Source organism: Halichoeres trimaculatus, unplaced genomic scaffold (assembly GCF_033239565.1).
Source record: "Halichoeres trimaculatus isolate MK-OKI-2021-1 unplaced genomic scaffold, fHalTri1.1 fHalTri1_scaffold_10, whole genome shotgun sequence".
NCBI classification, from domain to species: Eukaryota; Metazoa; Chordata; class Actinopteri; order Labriformes; family Labridae; genus Halichoeres; species Halichoeres trimaculatus.
In genome coordinates this window covers 4,057,354-4,072,952 of record NW_027437187.1, presented here as the reverse complement: position 1 = coordinate 4,072,952, position 15,599 = coordinate 4,057,354, and the positions used below count along the sequence as shown (strand labels likewise).

Genomic DNA, 15,599 nt, shown 5'->3' with positions numbered 1-15,599 from the left:
TGAATGCAATAATTAATTTATCTATTTCACTTTTTTTTTAAACCAGATTAAACTCACTGAGATCTGGATCTCTTACAAGGGTGACCTGGCCAAGAGGTCAGCAGCACACGTCATAATAAATAAATAAATAAGCACAATGTGGCAATTAAAGGAACAATAAAAACAGTATTTTAAAAATAAAAACATTTTAAAAAATTAAAAAATTACAAATAAAGTGTTGTTCAAATACACTGGGACTGATCCACAGTTTCTTGTCTGTCATTTAGGATGGAACAGGAAGCTCTCAGAGAAATGAGTTCAGAAAGATTAAGTTCAGTCTGTAAAGCATTTCATGCAGAAACAAAGCTGAAGCCTTTTTTTTCTCCATTTCAGTTCTGACATGAGGAACAAGTAGTCAAATAATTTCCCGGGAGAGGCATAAAGGTGTTTAGTACTCTGGAGGAGCATACCTCAGTATAGAGCAGTGTTACCCAATCCTGGTCCTGGAGGATCCCTGCCCTGCATGTTTTAGATGTTGCTCCACTCCAGCACACCTGATTCAAATGAATGGCTCGTTATCAGGGTCGAGCAGAGCTTGATGACGAGCTGATCATTTGAATCAGGTGTGCTGGATTCGGGTAACATAAAATGTTACCCGACTATAAAATCTCATGTTTCTGACTGAAAACACTGCATTTTAATAATTTTAGAACTTAAAAGCTATGAAGCGTAAAGTCAGTTCTTACTGAGTCCTACCCCCTATATACAACCATCAGAAATATTGATTTTGACGTTTATGCACGTGTGAGTTCGCAAACAGCGTACAGACTAAAGCGCTGTGACCTTACTTTTATTCTGAAGACTTCAAAAAGCAAAGGTAGTTCACCTTGTATTTAGCTCCCCACATAACCATAATAGGTGCACTCAGTTAGCTCCGTAAAGGCAATGGATTCATTCTTTACCACAGTCTGCAGGAAAGCTTTTCATCCTTTCTCCACATCTCTGGATTTATAGAGCAACTACTGGACAAAAGCTCTGACTCATCATTCATATCTCATTATCAATATTTACGAGCAATAAAAAGTAGAGAAACCAAAGATATTTACAACGACTTAATGTAATTATGATGGTGTGCTCTGAAACAGCACATCAGTGCCAACCTGTAACACAGGGAGAGACTCCGAGAGCAAAATAATAAATGCACATTTACATGTTCACGTCTGTCAGGATCAAAAGTGATATTAGAGTTTGAATCATGGAGATTTATTGCCGTTACTTATGGAAACTTTAGGTTCACATGCTAAACTGTGTCAAACTGTAACAGAGGGCGTGCAGCGCAGATACACGGACCAAGAGTCAAATGCATCAGTGAAGAGGGTTGATGGATGAACATCTAAAACATTTTTAATGACACATGATGTCAGAGGTCCACAGTTGATAGGGGACCCCGCCATGTAACTGTGTAAGAGGTGATGCGACCAGAGCACACTGAGAGCAAAGGGAGCTGAACAGCCTGCATAAAAAGCTCATGGGAAATATAATGAAACATGACAGCATACCGGTGTTCCTAAAATCCATACCGTCATGAAGTTGGCTGATGGTTTATCATTACACCAGTATACTGCCCAGCACTAATCCAGACTGAACTGACATACAATCACTCCACTGGATAAACGTATGCAAACACAGGCATATGGACTCTAACTAGCAAGGAGGACTGAAGGCAGGCAGAGCTAATGTTATAAACATTCTTCACACCAATGTGAAATTCTTCACCAGCACACTCTGTGATTCTGTGTTCAGCTGTGTGAAATAAATGCTGCTAAATTTAAAAAAAAATGTTTGTGTTTCCTTGGATGAGTTGATTTATGAGGGTTTGAATCTCTGATTAACAAAGACAGTAATCTCATAGTAAAAGAGGGAAAACATTAAAACTGTCAGTTAATACTGTATATGTTTGGTGGACTGCCCATTTTGAACAACAATGAAGTCATGGGAACGCAGGTTTTTATTTTTTGTTTGGCATCACACCAATGCCCCCCAGAGTACAAGTTTTATCAGTCTCCCATGGAAAAAATCAGAGTCACATGTTTGTAATGTGCTTGACAAATTGTCCATTTAAAGAAATGTCTTTATTGGGCTCATTAATCTGTCATGTGTTAGATGATGATGATTCATTACAGGTGTGTTGGCTGTACAGTCATTCTTCATTGTTTTATTAGCTTCTTTACAGCTTTGTGTTATCTTGTTTGATGTTTTCACCACTGTTTGCTCCTCTGACAGATCATTCTCCCCTGAGGACCAGCTGAAGGAGAACATGTGAGAGTGTAAATTCTCCATCACCGTCTGTTAATTACTGCAGAGCACTCACCCTCCTCTGCTTCTGAAAGATCTGCTCCAGCTCCCTCTCTTTGCTGGACAGCTGCAGCTCCAGATCCTGGCTGCGAGACAGATACCGCTCATAGTCCTTTGGGATAAAAGAGATAAAAGGGAAGAAACGGACAGAGGTAATTGTCAATGAGATCATTTTTAATAAGATCACCTGTTTGGCTTCAGAAAGATGTCTGTACCTGCAGAAGGATCCGGTCTTTTTCACTTTTGATTTGTTGCTCCATCTCCTCATAGAGCCGTTTGATCTCATCGTCATGTGTTGCTGCCTTCCTGTACAAATAAAATTCAGGTGTGACAAACTTTGTGCAAACACCTGGCTGAAACAACATCATCTTACAAACAGGATCACACACTTCAAAACGGCAACCGCTCAATGAAAGCCATCATTCAAAAGCAATAATGAGCCTTTCTTTAAACTGTTTTTAAATAAGGAGCTGTCATTTATCAGAGACATCCCCAGCCCAGAGCTCCTCATCTGAAGACTGTCGGCCCCTGAAGGCTGACTTTAAATAAAGAGCAGGAACATGTTCTCTCTGACCTTTTCAGAGCGCTCTCCATGTCTCTCTTCTCCTGGTTGGCGTCTTTGATCTGGGATGTCACTCGGGCCAGAAAGTCCTCAAAATTGGACAGAAGGTGTGGTTCATCTCGCCGCAGCTGGGCCCATAAACTACGCACCTCAGCAGGACTGATGGGACAAGAAAAAGGTTTTATAACAGGAGTTAAAGAGAATCACACTGAGTCAGAAACCAGTAGCTCCTCCAGGGGCAGCAGCACAAGTTGTAACTACTCCTAAACCAGTACTGAAAATGAATTTTCTGGTGTCAGTAAGACCAGGGTAGGACGTCTCCAATAAAACAAATATTCTCCAGGAAACTACTGAATGATGAACTCCTTCACTGTGAACCTTTTTTTATTTTATTTTTATTCCCCATTACTTTATCCTGTTTTATTGTTATTGCACATCTAAAAAAATAAACATGAAATGAATCATACAGAATGATTTGATTAAAAAAAAAATGAACAAAAGCAACCAACAGTAATGTTAGGATATGTGCATGTGGTGCCAATAAAACCCATCAGGGATTGTGGAGTGGCCCTGATAAGAGACAAGAACATAATGTACACATACATACACATAAATACACATAAATACACAGATATTTTCAGCAGTTCAAAAAAATAAAATATCTTGTTAGCAAAAGAGGGATAGGAAATAAATTTAAGAAAGAAGAAAAATATAATAATGGTGAATTGGTTTAACTGTTTCAATAAAAACTGTGGTTTGTTTCTTAAAAGACTTTAAACTGGTGGTGTTTCCGATGTGACTAGGTAAATTGTTCCAACAGTGGGGTCTTCTAGATCGAATAGAGAATTGTGAGTCCTGAATGTAGTCCTGAAAAAGGCTGGATGTAGACTTTTGACTGACCTTCTATTGTAATGATGGATTTGAGAATCAAATTAAAATACATTTCTAAAATAAACAGGAAGTTATTGAAGATGCTGTGAGGAGGATCTGGTCAAATTTTAGACATAATGTCTCGATGAGAAAGTCACATAAAATATTAAAGTCTTTAAACATCAAACCTCAGAAGATCATTTTGTCTTGTTTGCCTGTAAAGTATGTAAAAATGCTGCTTATGTTGCCTCTTACTTTGCAGCCAGGCTTATTGTGGCAACCTCTCTCAATGTTTATCAGTCATGCAGTCATATTTAAGCTCCCTCTGTAGTGTTATATTTTAGTGTTGTTCTTGTAATACAGCGGCACCACACTAATTGCCTGTCTTTGTAATCTCAGGTGGCTTTTCAATGATAAAAATTATTTTGCTTTCATTTACTCCATTAATTTCCCCATGAATTACTGCAATTAAGTGATTGTCTTTATTTAAAGAATTGCTATTTTCCACAAAGGATTTTATATATGTGTGTGTGTGTGTGTGTATACACTTATATATATCTATCTATCTATCTATCTATCTATCTATATATATATATATATATATATATATATATATATATATCTATCTATATCTATCTATATATATATATATATATATATATATATATATATATATATATATATATATATATATATATATATGTAAATGTAAAGTTAAATGTTCTTTATTTATACAGCCCTTTACAACGACCCTTTCGGTAAACCAAAGTGCTTGGAAGAAAGCAATAAATAAAACAATTAAAAACAAATAGAAGCAATAACAGCAATAAAAACAATTAAAGCCATGAAAATAATAAATGCAATAAGAGCAATAAAATACAATAAAAAAAAAGTAAAAACAGACTAAAAGTAAAAGTAAAAGTGTCACCATACTACTGGGTTTTAAAAGCCATCCTAAATAAAAATGTCTTCAGTGTGGATTTGAAAAGCCCAGGTCAGAAATTAGACGTATTTCAACAGGGAGCTTATTCCAAAGCCTAGGAGCAGCAACAGAAAAGGCTTGATCACCCCATATTTGTACTTCGACCTAGGCACTTCCATATATATATATATATATGTGTATATATATATATATATATATATATATATATATATATATATATATATATATACACGCACATATACATATATATATATATATATATTTTTTTTTTTTGTTTGTTTTGTTTTTTTTTTTTTTCTCAAAAAAAATGTATAGTAAAGATTGATTAAATTATTAATCACATCTTATTGATTCTCTGACTGATTGTAAAAAAACAAAAACAAAAAAAAAACAATGTAATCAGTAAGGCCCATTGTAGTAATGAGAATTTCAGCCTAAATTGTATTAAAACACAGAATTTAATTTCCTATATGAAAATTACAAATTGTTCAGAAAGACCAGACTGTAAGTCCAAGCTTCATGTATTTCATTTTTCTATCACTAAGGAAAAAGTAAAGTAGTAACCATCACAGTAAACCATTGGTTTCATGAGAATGATTCCTTCACTAAAGAGTAATACACTGTTGAACCCAGTTTTCCTCTATCCTTTAATGTAATGGTCTTCTTACATATTGCGGATTCTACATGAAATAGGGGTGGGTACCGAATTAGGTACTTTTATAGGTACAGACCGAATTCTGTAACAGTACAAGGTACCAATTCACGAAAAATCGATAGGTACCTTGTTTAGGTACCCAAACGCATCCTTATGACTGCAAGGGAGTAGAAGAGTAGGCAATTTTCCATGCTGGACATGAACACAGTATTGCGAGGTGATATATTGAAGAAAAAATATGTTAAATTGAAAAAAAAAACAAAATACATTTTATTATTAAACAAATTGATATTTTTCACATGGTAAATACAAAAAAGTACCAAAATTTGGTACCGTTGAGTAGCGATACTGATTGCCAAGTACTGCCCATCTGTACTGTATCGTTTTGAATGTGAAAGGTACCCATCCCTAATACAAAATGATATCTAATTACATCAAACTGTATGCAACTTTGTGCTCCACACTACTCCCAAGTTTGAGGAAAGTTGATGCGGAGAATAAACAATCAAGCAAGGCCATGTTCAGGAAACCAAGACTGCATATTCACTCATTCATTTCAGTGTTCCTCAGCCCTTCCCCTGTGTTTGATGTTCTCTACAAACATTAGGACTCTTTTTAAGTGCTTTGCAATGTCTGCAACCAATGCACCGACAAACCACTGAACACAAACATTGATATAAGGAATAACATTTGCATCAAAATCAGCCGTGATGACAGTATGAATTAATCACCCATGTTTTCTTTTAGCCCTGATAAGGTCAAACAAATCCCTGTTGAGAGTTTTCAACAGGTACAGGCGCTTCAGCTCAGGTCAACATGTGTCAGTGCTGCACAAACATTTCTGATCTATAACGTCACCCTGAGCCAACCCAGCGGGCAGAGGCCAAACGGATGTGTAAATCTAGCATCCACCTCCTCTGCTGTTTACTTTCATTGACCTGGAGTTGTTTGTTAAAGGTGAGTCTAGTCATGCATCTCAGGAGATCCTCTCATTGAATGTCTGTCTGTCTCACGAAGTAAAGTCCACACAGACTTTGACTAGACGTACTATTGATCAGTGTGCAGACAGAAAGCAGAAAAATGTCTGATAAGTTTATAAAAGTTTTCATAGTGTGACTGCTTTATGGACATGACATTTTCAGACATTTCCTATCATGTTTAACTAAATTTCTATTTCCAGTTTAACTGACCTGAGTACACTCCAAAAATCAGAAATCTTATCAAGTGTTTTTGTCTTTTTTCCACTAACTTCTGTATTCCATTTTTAATGTATAAAATATAAACAGGCAAGTTCTACATTTACATTCACAAATGTTGTCTTATTTCTATTAAAAAAAAAAAATACTTATTAGGTGTCACATTCACCAGACCAATCCAAAAAATGTCTATTTTTCAAGTTATTTAAAGACAAAAATGAGGTCCACATTGCTTGTAACTAGTAAAAAAAAAATCTCCCACACTGTAAAAAAGGAATCTTCAATAAGTTTAAGTGATGTAATTTTTTTAATGGGAGGCTGATTGTCCTGGCTGCCTGTGCTCCACAGCAGTGAGGACTCCAACTAAAACACTCTCTCAGTAATCGTAATTTAAATATAACTGAAGACAAAACCCAGTTTGTCATTTCTAATTATAAGTTTAGCCCATCAACACATCTCATTTATTAACATACAAAACAATAAACATGCTTAAAGGTACACGGTCTATGCCACAGGGCACAGACAGCAGGTCGATGCCATGTGGCGCACAGAAAGCCTGTGCCACTGGCAGGTTAACATCTTAATGTACAGCAGGGTCTAATATCCACTGCATTCCCTCCTCACTCACGGTTTGAGACGAGTCAATACAATAGTCTGTAAAGTAAACTTTACAAGTAGACATAAAGTAAACTCAACTTAAGACTATTAGTTATATTTACTAACCTTTTTAGTGCAACTGTTTTCCCAGATTCTTTTAAGTAATCTCAACTCGTCACATTTTTACAGTGCAATAAATTGTGAAAACACCTCGTCAGACATTATTTTAAGGTTTTAACAACTATGGAGTTGAAACAACTGAAAACCATAAGATGGACTGATGTGAAATGTTAATTTGAGAACAATCAAATTTTTAAGTTCATTTGACTTGATCAATTGTGTCGATTGAACTTATTCACTTCATTTCAAATAACTATTTAGGTGTGACCAATTGAAGCAATAATTTAAGTTGGTCTAACTGTTTCCTCTTTTCAGTGCAATGAAACAAGAAAAAATGTTAAATTTGCCTGAAACTTGAATAAAGTCACAAGTAACTTTTCTCTTGTTCTATTATCAGTTTTTTTTCCACTTCGTCAAGCAATTCAGACCTCATTTTTGTCTTTAAAAACTTTGGACAAGAGTTTGTTCTGGACTGGTCAGTTATATTTAGTCCAAAAACATCTTTTTTTTTCACTGAAAATATGACAAAAACACTTGATAAGATTTCATTTTTTGAGTGTATTTATGGAGCATCATGAACACATGAAGGCAGAGTGAGGACTGCGAAAACCAGGAATTTACCAAACATATGTGTCTGATTTCTATCCAAATATCTTGTAACTTGTTATATGAATTATTATTTTATGTGTTCTGCTCCTTTAATACATCACATCCTCAACAACTGGAGTTTTGTTGTAGTTTTTGGAGCACAGGGAGGAAGCACAGGAACAGCTTTACCCGTCAGTGAAAACTTGAAACTCTGTCAGTTTGCACAGCTGATTACAGTCTCAGGGTTTGTCACTGAAAGTGTACTCTTGTCAGACATTTACAAAGATAGAAAGATATGAAGTTGACTTTACTGAAATCCCAAGCACTCACACACAAACACACACACAGTACTCACTCCTCAAAGACACTGTTAGCTCCAAGACTCTCCATGAGCATGCTGAAGTGTTTCTCCTCATCATCTTCTCCTCCTCCCACCAACTTCTCCTCCCACTGGCTCTGGTAAAGGGCCTCAGGACTTTCACCAGTGCTCTTCTCCCCCATGTCTTCCTCTCCAGAAACCCTCTGACCGAAAAGAAACTCGCCTAGAAAAATGGAGAGCTTTAGAGAACAATCAGATCATGAGACAGCACCCGCTGATGGAGCTGTCCTCACTATTTTACCAGACTGAGAACGTACTGAAGCCAGAGGAGAACTCGTCCAGGGTGAGGTACCCGTTTCCATCGGAGTCCAGGGTATCAAACACGTTCTCCAGCTCTTCCGCACTGAGAGGAAGCCCTCCGTTCAGCCTCTGTTAAACAAGACACAAAACACAGCTGCTACCGCTGAAGGAACAAAGCCCCAAGGACATTAACCATCCTGTAGCTATAACAACTGCTGCTGGAGGACAGTTATCATGGCACAGCAGTCATCACACCAAAAGGAACAAAATCAGCAGTCATTAACAGATGATATAATCCCTAATCACACAGGATGTGTAACAACAGGAACAAGCTCTTTCTCTTACCCAGCAGTCCTTTAGGGAGTGGATTCAGTATGAAGCCTAAAACTAAATGCATCAGTAATAAGTTATGGATCAATGCCACAGAGAAAGATAACACACTCAAACCGGAATACAACATTGATATTCCCATGCATAAAAATTAATCTATTACATTTTTTCTCCGTTGCTCTGGTTCATTTCTCAGATCAAAACTGAAATTCCCAAAACTACTTATTCAATTTTCTCATCATTGTGTCACTTGGGCACATCAAAAAAGCAGTTTGTTATTTCTTTAAACAAGTGGCAAATGTTTTTGGACACCCATGCAAATGATTCTGTATAATTCTCTGCTGTTTCCTACATTATCAGCTGATTATGTCATGTTGATCAGAATAGATTATCATGGGTCCCTGTTGAATTGTCTCAACCTCCATAACATTTAGTCACGAGTTCATCACATAAGTATTTACATGCAAAAAGGTTGAACAAGTTATAATCTGTAAAGCATCTCTCTTTTTTTTCTGAATCAGTCTGGATTGGTAAACTGCTCCCTGGTCAATCTTGACTTTCTCTAACAAATGGAAATGTGTGAAGCATCAGATCAACCAATGATCAACCAGCTTTCTGAAACAGCTCAAAGGTGCATTTCATGAACCATCAATTGGTGTACTTTTCTCTGTACAAACAGTGGCACAAATAAAGATCTATAACACCTGTGAACCTCAATCATTCAGACTTTTTGTGGACAGAGAAGATCTTTGTTAAGATGTGGATGAGAATTTGTGGCCCGGAATACAGGAACAGAAGGAGGTGTAGGAAGACTGCACTGATCTGTAGTTCCCATTAGGGATGGGTACCGAATTAGGTACTATTATAGGTACCGATTGAATTCTGTCAAAAGTACCAGGTACCGATTCACGTAAAATCAAAAGATACCATGTTTAGGTACCTAAATGCATCCTTGCGACTGTGAAGGAGTGAAGAAGTAGGTGATTTTTCATGCTGGACACGAACTCAGCATTATAGGGTTATATATTGAAGAACAAATATCAGAATCAGAATCAGAATCAGAATACTTTATAGATCCCCGAGGGGAAATTACATTTCAGTTACATCCCTTTCAAGACATATAAGAAAACAAACATGGGGAAACACAGAAATGGGATGAACCTAGGACCTGCTAGCTACCCAGCGCCCCTTTGTAATATATATGAAAAAAACAATGGTTAATAAAAAATAATTTACATTTTATTATTGAACAAATAAATATTTTTTACCACATAAAAGCACAAAAGTACCAAAAATTGGTACTGATGAGTATCAATATCGATTGCCAGGTACCGGGATTCGGTACCGAATCCTTTCAAATGTGAAAGGTTCCCATCCCTAGTTCCCATAGCACTGCAAGAACAGTTTTCCCTAGAGATGATGATCTATGTTCACATTTCTACTTGTTTTTTTTTTTAGCTCTGCAGCACTTTTTTCTCCTTTCTGTATCAATGATGGGGTCAGTCAACAAATTAGAGCACAAACAGTGAAAGAGAAAATATGAATTATATCCAGTCTCTTGTGATCAATCTCCCTCACACACTAGGATATAACTTACAATTTACAATAACTGTCATCAAAACTTTAGGCATAGTTTACATCAGAACGTCCTTCCAGAGTAAACTGTTATACTGACAACATGACTCAGCACTTTGACTGTCCTATCCACACACACCGACATGATGACTTGTCATTTTGATGCATTGACACGTTCACTGACTCAGATATTTACTTTTAAACTAAGGGTTTTGAGAAGGAGACTGGCTTTTTTAATCCATGGTGTTTTGATATTTGTACAAACTGTTATGAAAAATGCACTTCCTGTTTTGCGTATGGTGAGGATGATTCGAGAAATATACCAAAGCAACTGAGAAAAACTGTGATACAAAAAAAAAATCAGCTTGCAGATGGATTAGGTGGAACTGGAGCCCCAGCTGCATTTGCTGAAGAGAATGCATGTGAGCACAGGAGTGTCTGTGAGCGTGTTGGGGAGGAACTTCACCGTAGGTGAACCAGCAAGAGGAGAAACATGACAATGCACAAACGACATCCAGTCATGGAAAATAGGTGAATAACTTAAGGCTACTTAGTCTGTTAAATTGAAAAAACAAGGTATAGACCTGATTTATGAGAGAGGGAACTCTAAATCACTTCTGATGTGATATGGCGCTGTATGGAAAATTAAGTCAACTTCCTTTTTTTAAAAAATCTGCAATTACACAGAAACTCTGAGGGACTGAAAACGCTGCATTAAGCATGCCATGCCTATAGGTGGCACTATAACTGTCTTGTCCAGAGGCAGCTTTTGGTAGATCTCCACTGAAGTAGAGTTAAGCCAATCATCTGGTGTTTTGGTGAATGCTAAGAGCAGAAGTGGAGCAACAGATGCTTATTTTGTTCAATACAGTCAGCAGATTCAACAGATTTAGTAACACAGTTGAGTAACACAAGCACAACATGGTAGTCTGCGACAATCGTAACAACAAAGCGGTGCTTGACGTCAGTATTTTCACTGACAAGGTTTACTGTTTACACGGCAGAGGTGGCAGCAGCATTTCAGAGAAACTCCACACTCCAATACTTTTGCATTTCTCACTAAAACTGTTGTCTGTTGTCACACCTGAATTTCCCCTCGGGGATAAATAAAGTATTTTATATTCTATTCTATTCTATTCTATTCTATTCTATTCTATTCCATTCTATTCTATTCTATTCTATTCTATGTAAACGGCCCCTTAATCTGAATATCACAGGTTTGATTCCAGCCGTCACAAGTTGAAGAGTCCTTGGGTAAGACACTGAACCCTAAATTGCTCTTTCTATTGTTCAGCAATGTGTGTGTGTGTGTGTGTGTGTGTGTGTGTGTGTGTGTGTGTGTGTGTGTGTGTGTCTTTGCCACCAGTGTGAAAATGAATATTGGAATACACATATTCACAGTCGGGGTCTTCAGCTTACACAAGTTCAACTGCGAAGATGCTTTTCAAAACAGTCAAAGAACCGTACTCATACAGCTTAATTTAGAAAAGAAAATACTCAGCAGAAGTGTTTTTATCATCATCTATCTACAAAAATAATCTCACTCATTTAACCAAACGCATGAACAGCTGACATCTCTCCAGCACAGCTGCACTCATTAGTCTCTGTGCAGCTTCACTCAAACAGATGTTTACTCTAGTTTTACTGTCAAGAGCCTCTTGAAGAGTGTTTAAAACACACTTCTTATTTTAGTCAGGAAGGAGTGATGGGGAGTTTTTGAGGAAGAGACACTTTTTTAATCTAGAATTTATGGGTTGGAAAAGTTGTTTTGCTGATGAATTTCTATGAAGTGGCCTGAACATGTCTGCAGTTTCTTTTCTGATCTGCTTCAGGCGTGTCTTTCTCCTTTCTCTTAGAACTGCCTGTTGAGTTGCTGGACAGAGAAATAACACAGGAATAGCTGCCAATGGAGAAGAGAGAGGCGTCTGTTTCAGTCGAAATATGAACCAGAAAGAAGGTTTATTGCCAAGTAGGTTTACAGGCACAGTGTTTTCAGTGCATTAACATTTGATCTACTGCCAACAAAACTGAAATAGAAGCACGTAAATGCATGAATATTGCAGAGTCTTCAATAAAATATTAAAAAGTACCTCTCTGATGTATGAAAAAAGCAGAAATGTGCAGTACAGCGTGCCAAGTTTACTTTATAAAGATAATGAGCACACTTCCAAGAATGGTTTGAGATCATCATGCACGACGGCAGATGTGGAGACATCATGTGATAAACTCACTGACAGTGTCTTTAATGATCAACTACTATTAGATTTAAAAAATGCTCACTCAGTTTACTACATGTTCATTTACTGCAGTCTCCAATCATCACTCTCTTTACACACACGACCATCCTGGATCCCCTTCAACACCTGTGTGTGTTTAACTACTTGATGCTGATTCTGGTTAGTTCCCCATTTCATCAGTGTGCTGCTATTTATTATCACAGATAACCTGATCCTGCTCAGCACATCAAACCAACCCAGTACATTTCATCTCTGCCTGCTGACACTCCCAGCGTTAGCATCTGTAAACCACATCCAGGACATTGCTGTCAACGGCTGACCAGTCGGCAGTAGAGAAACAAGGAGAAGGGGAGAAAACAGAGAGGTGAAAAAGAGAAGGAGCTGAATGACAGAGACATCCAATTAAAAAAAAAAACACAAAGTAAACACAAAAAAGAAAACAGTTTGGGCTGGGTTAGGGTGGTGCTGAAGGACTGGTTAGGCAACTCTAAAGTTATGAGGCAGAAGACATATAATTTTCTCATGAAGGAAAAGTCCAGTTTTAAATTTTTGATCTGCAAAAAGGCTGAGCAGAATTTACTGATGCAAAAGTAGCACTACTAACTACTGATCAGCAAGACTTTTTTATTTAGTTGCTCAAGAGATTATTTTTTTCAATGTTTTACTAAATATTTAAGAGTGATTCTATAATTAGGGGTATATTTCAAGATTTCTCAAATGTCAAGTTCTGTTTGTTCAAAATAATTATTAAACATGACAAAGTTGTTAAACTGTTCAAATAATTAATTTTAATAAAATAATTCGCTTTGTGTGTGTCTGAGAAATCTGTGTCAACTGTGTTACTCAATGACAAAAAACCCAATAAATCAGCAATGGTTTGCTCCAAAGTCACATGACTTAAATCAGCCGAGGTCCCATCCTTTTTGGTGGGAACCTTGAAGAAAGTGTGTCACATTTCAGCTCCTCCTCATCAATGTTTCATCAGAATGATTGTCTGTGCATGGGGCGCATTATCTGTTCATCAACTGTGTCACCAACATTTTCTGCTCTTCTTACTATAGATGTTATAAAGACCAAACTGTGAAGAAAAGGAGCAGAAATATGAGCTGATGGAGGTTAGGTGGTGGTGTGTTCAAGGTCTGCAGTTAGCACAAGGGCCAAAAAATGGAGGAAATGTCGACTGTGTTAGCATTAGGGCTGTGTATTGATAAGGTTTTAATGATTCCAATGCCTTATCAATCCCTGCTTATCGATCCAATTCCTTATCAATTCTCTTATCAATTCTCACTACGGAAAAATAAAAATAAGAACTATGTGATTACAGATATAGTAAAAAAGGTCCCTTTATTTTTTTTCTATTGTTTCTATGATAGTTATTATTATTATTATTATCATTATTATTATTTTATTATTAAAATCATTTTTTTATTTATTTATGTTAATTAGTTAAAGCTGTATCCTTTCAATCCTGTATTTTTAATACATACATAGCGAGTGCCCTGGTTGGGGCACCCCATTCTGAAATATCTGGACACACCCCTGCATGTCAGCGCAAATCTCTCTGCAGGTACGTTATGTTGCTTCGCTCATCAAAAGATAGATTTATGCTGAACAGAGGGTTCAACTCGTGGATTAGAGGGAGTTACAACGCAAAATGGGACTTTACTTTCCCCAGGTAAGAGTCAAACATCAAGCATGCAACGCGTCTCTCTCTCTCCAGTTAAAATGATGTGGATCGCCCATCTGCGTCCTGTCTGCCTTTCTGCAGTCACAAACAGGATGAGCTCAGACGTTTGTCACAAAATACTCAAAGGGCGCGTAAAAATAATAAAAGCCATTATAGAAAGTTGTGCTCTACAAAGCCAGCAGTGTGCCTGGACATATCGTTGGCTTCTAATCCCTCCAAGACCGACCATGTCAGTCCGAGACCCATCGAGAACGGGAGACCCCGAGACCAAGACAAGACCGAGACCAAAGACTGTCGAGGCCGTGACAAGACCGAGACCACGAAAAAGTGGTCTCGAGACCAAGACCGGTCTCGAGAACTACAAGCCTAATTCCCGCATCGTCTTTTTTTTGTGAAATATAGCCACACCTTTAACCGTTTGGCGCGAGCCGGCGACATCTCTGCAACTGAGAGGTCTAGCAGCAACAACAAAAAGCACATGGAACGACGTCACCGTGCATTGCTCGTGGGGTGCGTTCGTTTGCTGTGTTAGCACACCTCGGGAGGAATCGATAGGGGAACCGAAATAGAGTTTTACCAGCAATTCCAAGGAATTGGTTAACTGCGGACCCGGTTCCAACTTAAAACCGGTTATCGATGCGCAGCCCTAGTTAGCATCACTAAATGTAGAGTTGAGGAGACAGGTTTCTCTCTTCTTGTCCTGTCAGCTGTGTTACTGTGACTTCTGAGCCGTAATTCTTTTAAATGATGTCTAAACTGTGATATAAATGGTGAGGGACATTTCTAAGGAGCGTAGTCTGACAGGGTAACTCTAAATTCAGGTTAATGTGGATTTATGTTAAAAATAGTCATAACACAGTTGACAAAACAATGCCCCATTTTTTTATTACTTGAATATTTAAGAATTCATAAGAGCTTAAGCTTGCTAATAAATGAATTTAGTACATTCCAGGTAAATACTTTGCAAACAAACGGAATATAAACGAAGAAAAGCACATATTTGTTTCACTTTTTTGCAAACCTGAAATTTTCTCCTAATTATAGAATCACTCTTAAGCCATCTTGTTCATTTTTTTTATTTGGTAGGCTGACAATAAGCAGGATGATATATAGTGAGTGGGCAGTGTCAGTGGATTTAAAACCCCTCAGGCTGAGCTAAGACCCTGAAAAGACTCCTGTTTTTACTCACTCCTCTGTGACAACTCATACCAGCTATCAACATGATCATATTAAAGTGTGGGTTACTTTTCGGTCAAACATTTCTGGCTTATGTTTGTGTGAGAGGA

General features: G+C 37.4%; 1 protein-coding gene across 1 annotated transcript in view; it reads right to left on the bottom strand.

The window, feature by feature from the left end:
• Window positions 1-15,599, bottom strand: part of cracr2aa (calcium release activated channel regulator 2Aa) — a 47,132-nt gene that overhangs the window by 20,296 nt on the left and 11,237 nt on the right. Inside the window, exons 3-7 of the mRNA XM_074677448.1 lie at window positions 8,502-8,613; window positions 8,221-8,407; window positions 2,909-3,055; window positions 2,550-2,640; window positions 2,351-2,446 (exon numbers count right to left, since the gene is read on the bottom strand). Coding sequence (XP_074533549.1) covers window positions 2,351-2,446; window positions 2,550-2,640; window positions 2,909-3,055; window positions 8,221-8,407; window positions 8,502-8,613 — 633 coding nt within the window. The remainder of the gene's footprint in view (window positions 1-2,350; window positions 2,447-2,549; window positions 2,641-2,908; window positions 3,056-8,220; window positions 8,408-8,501; window positions 8,614-15,599) is intronic.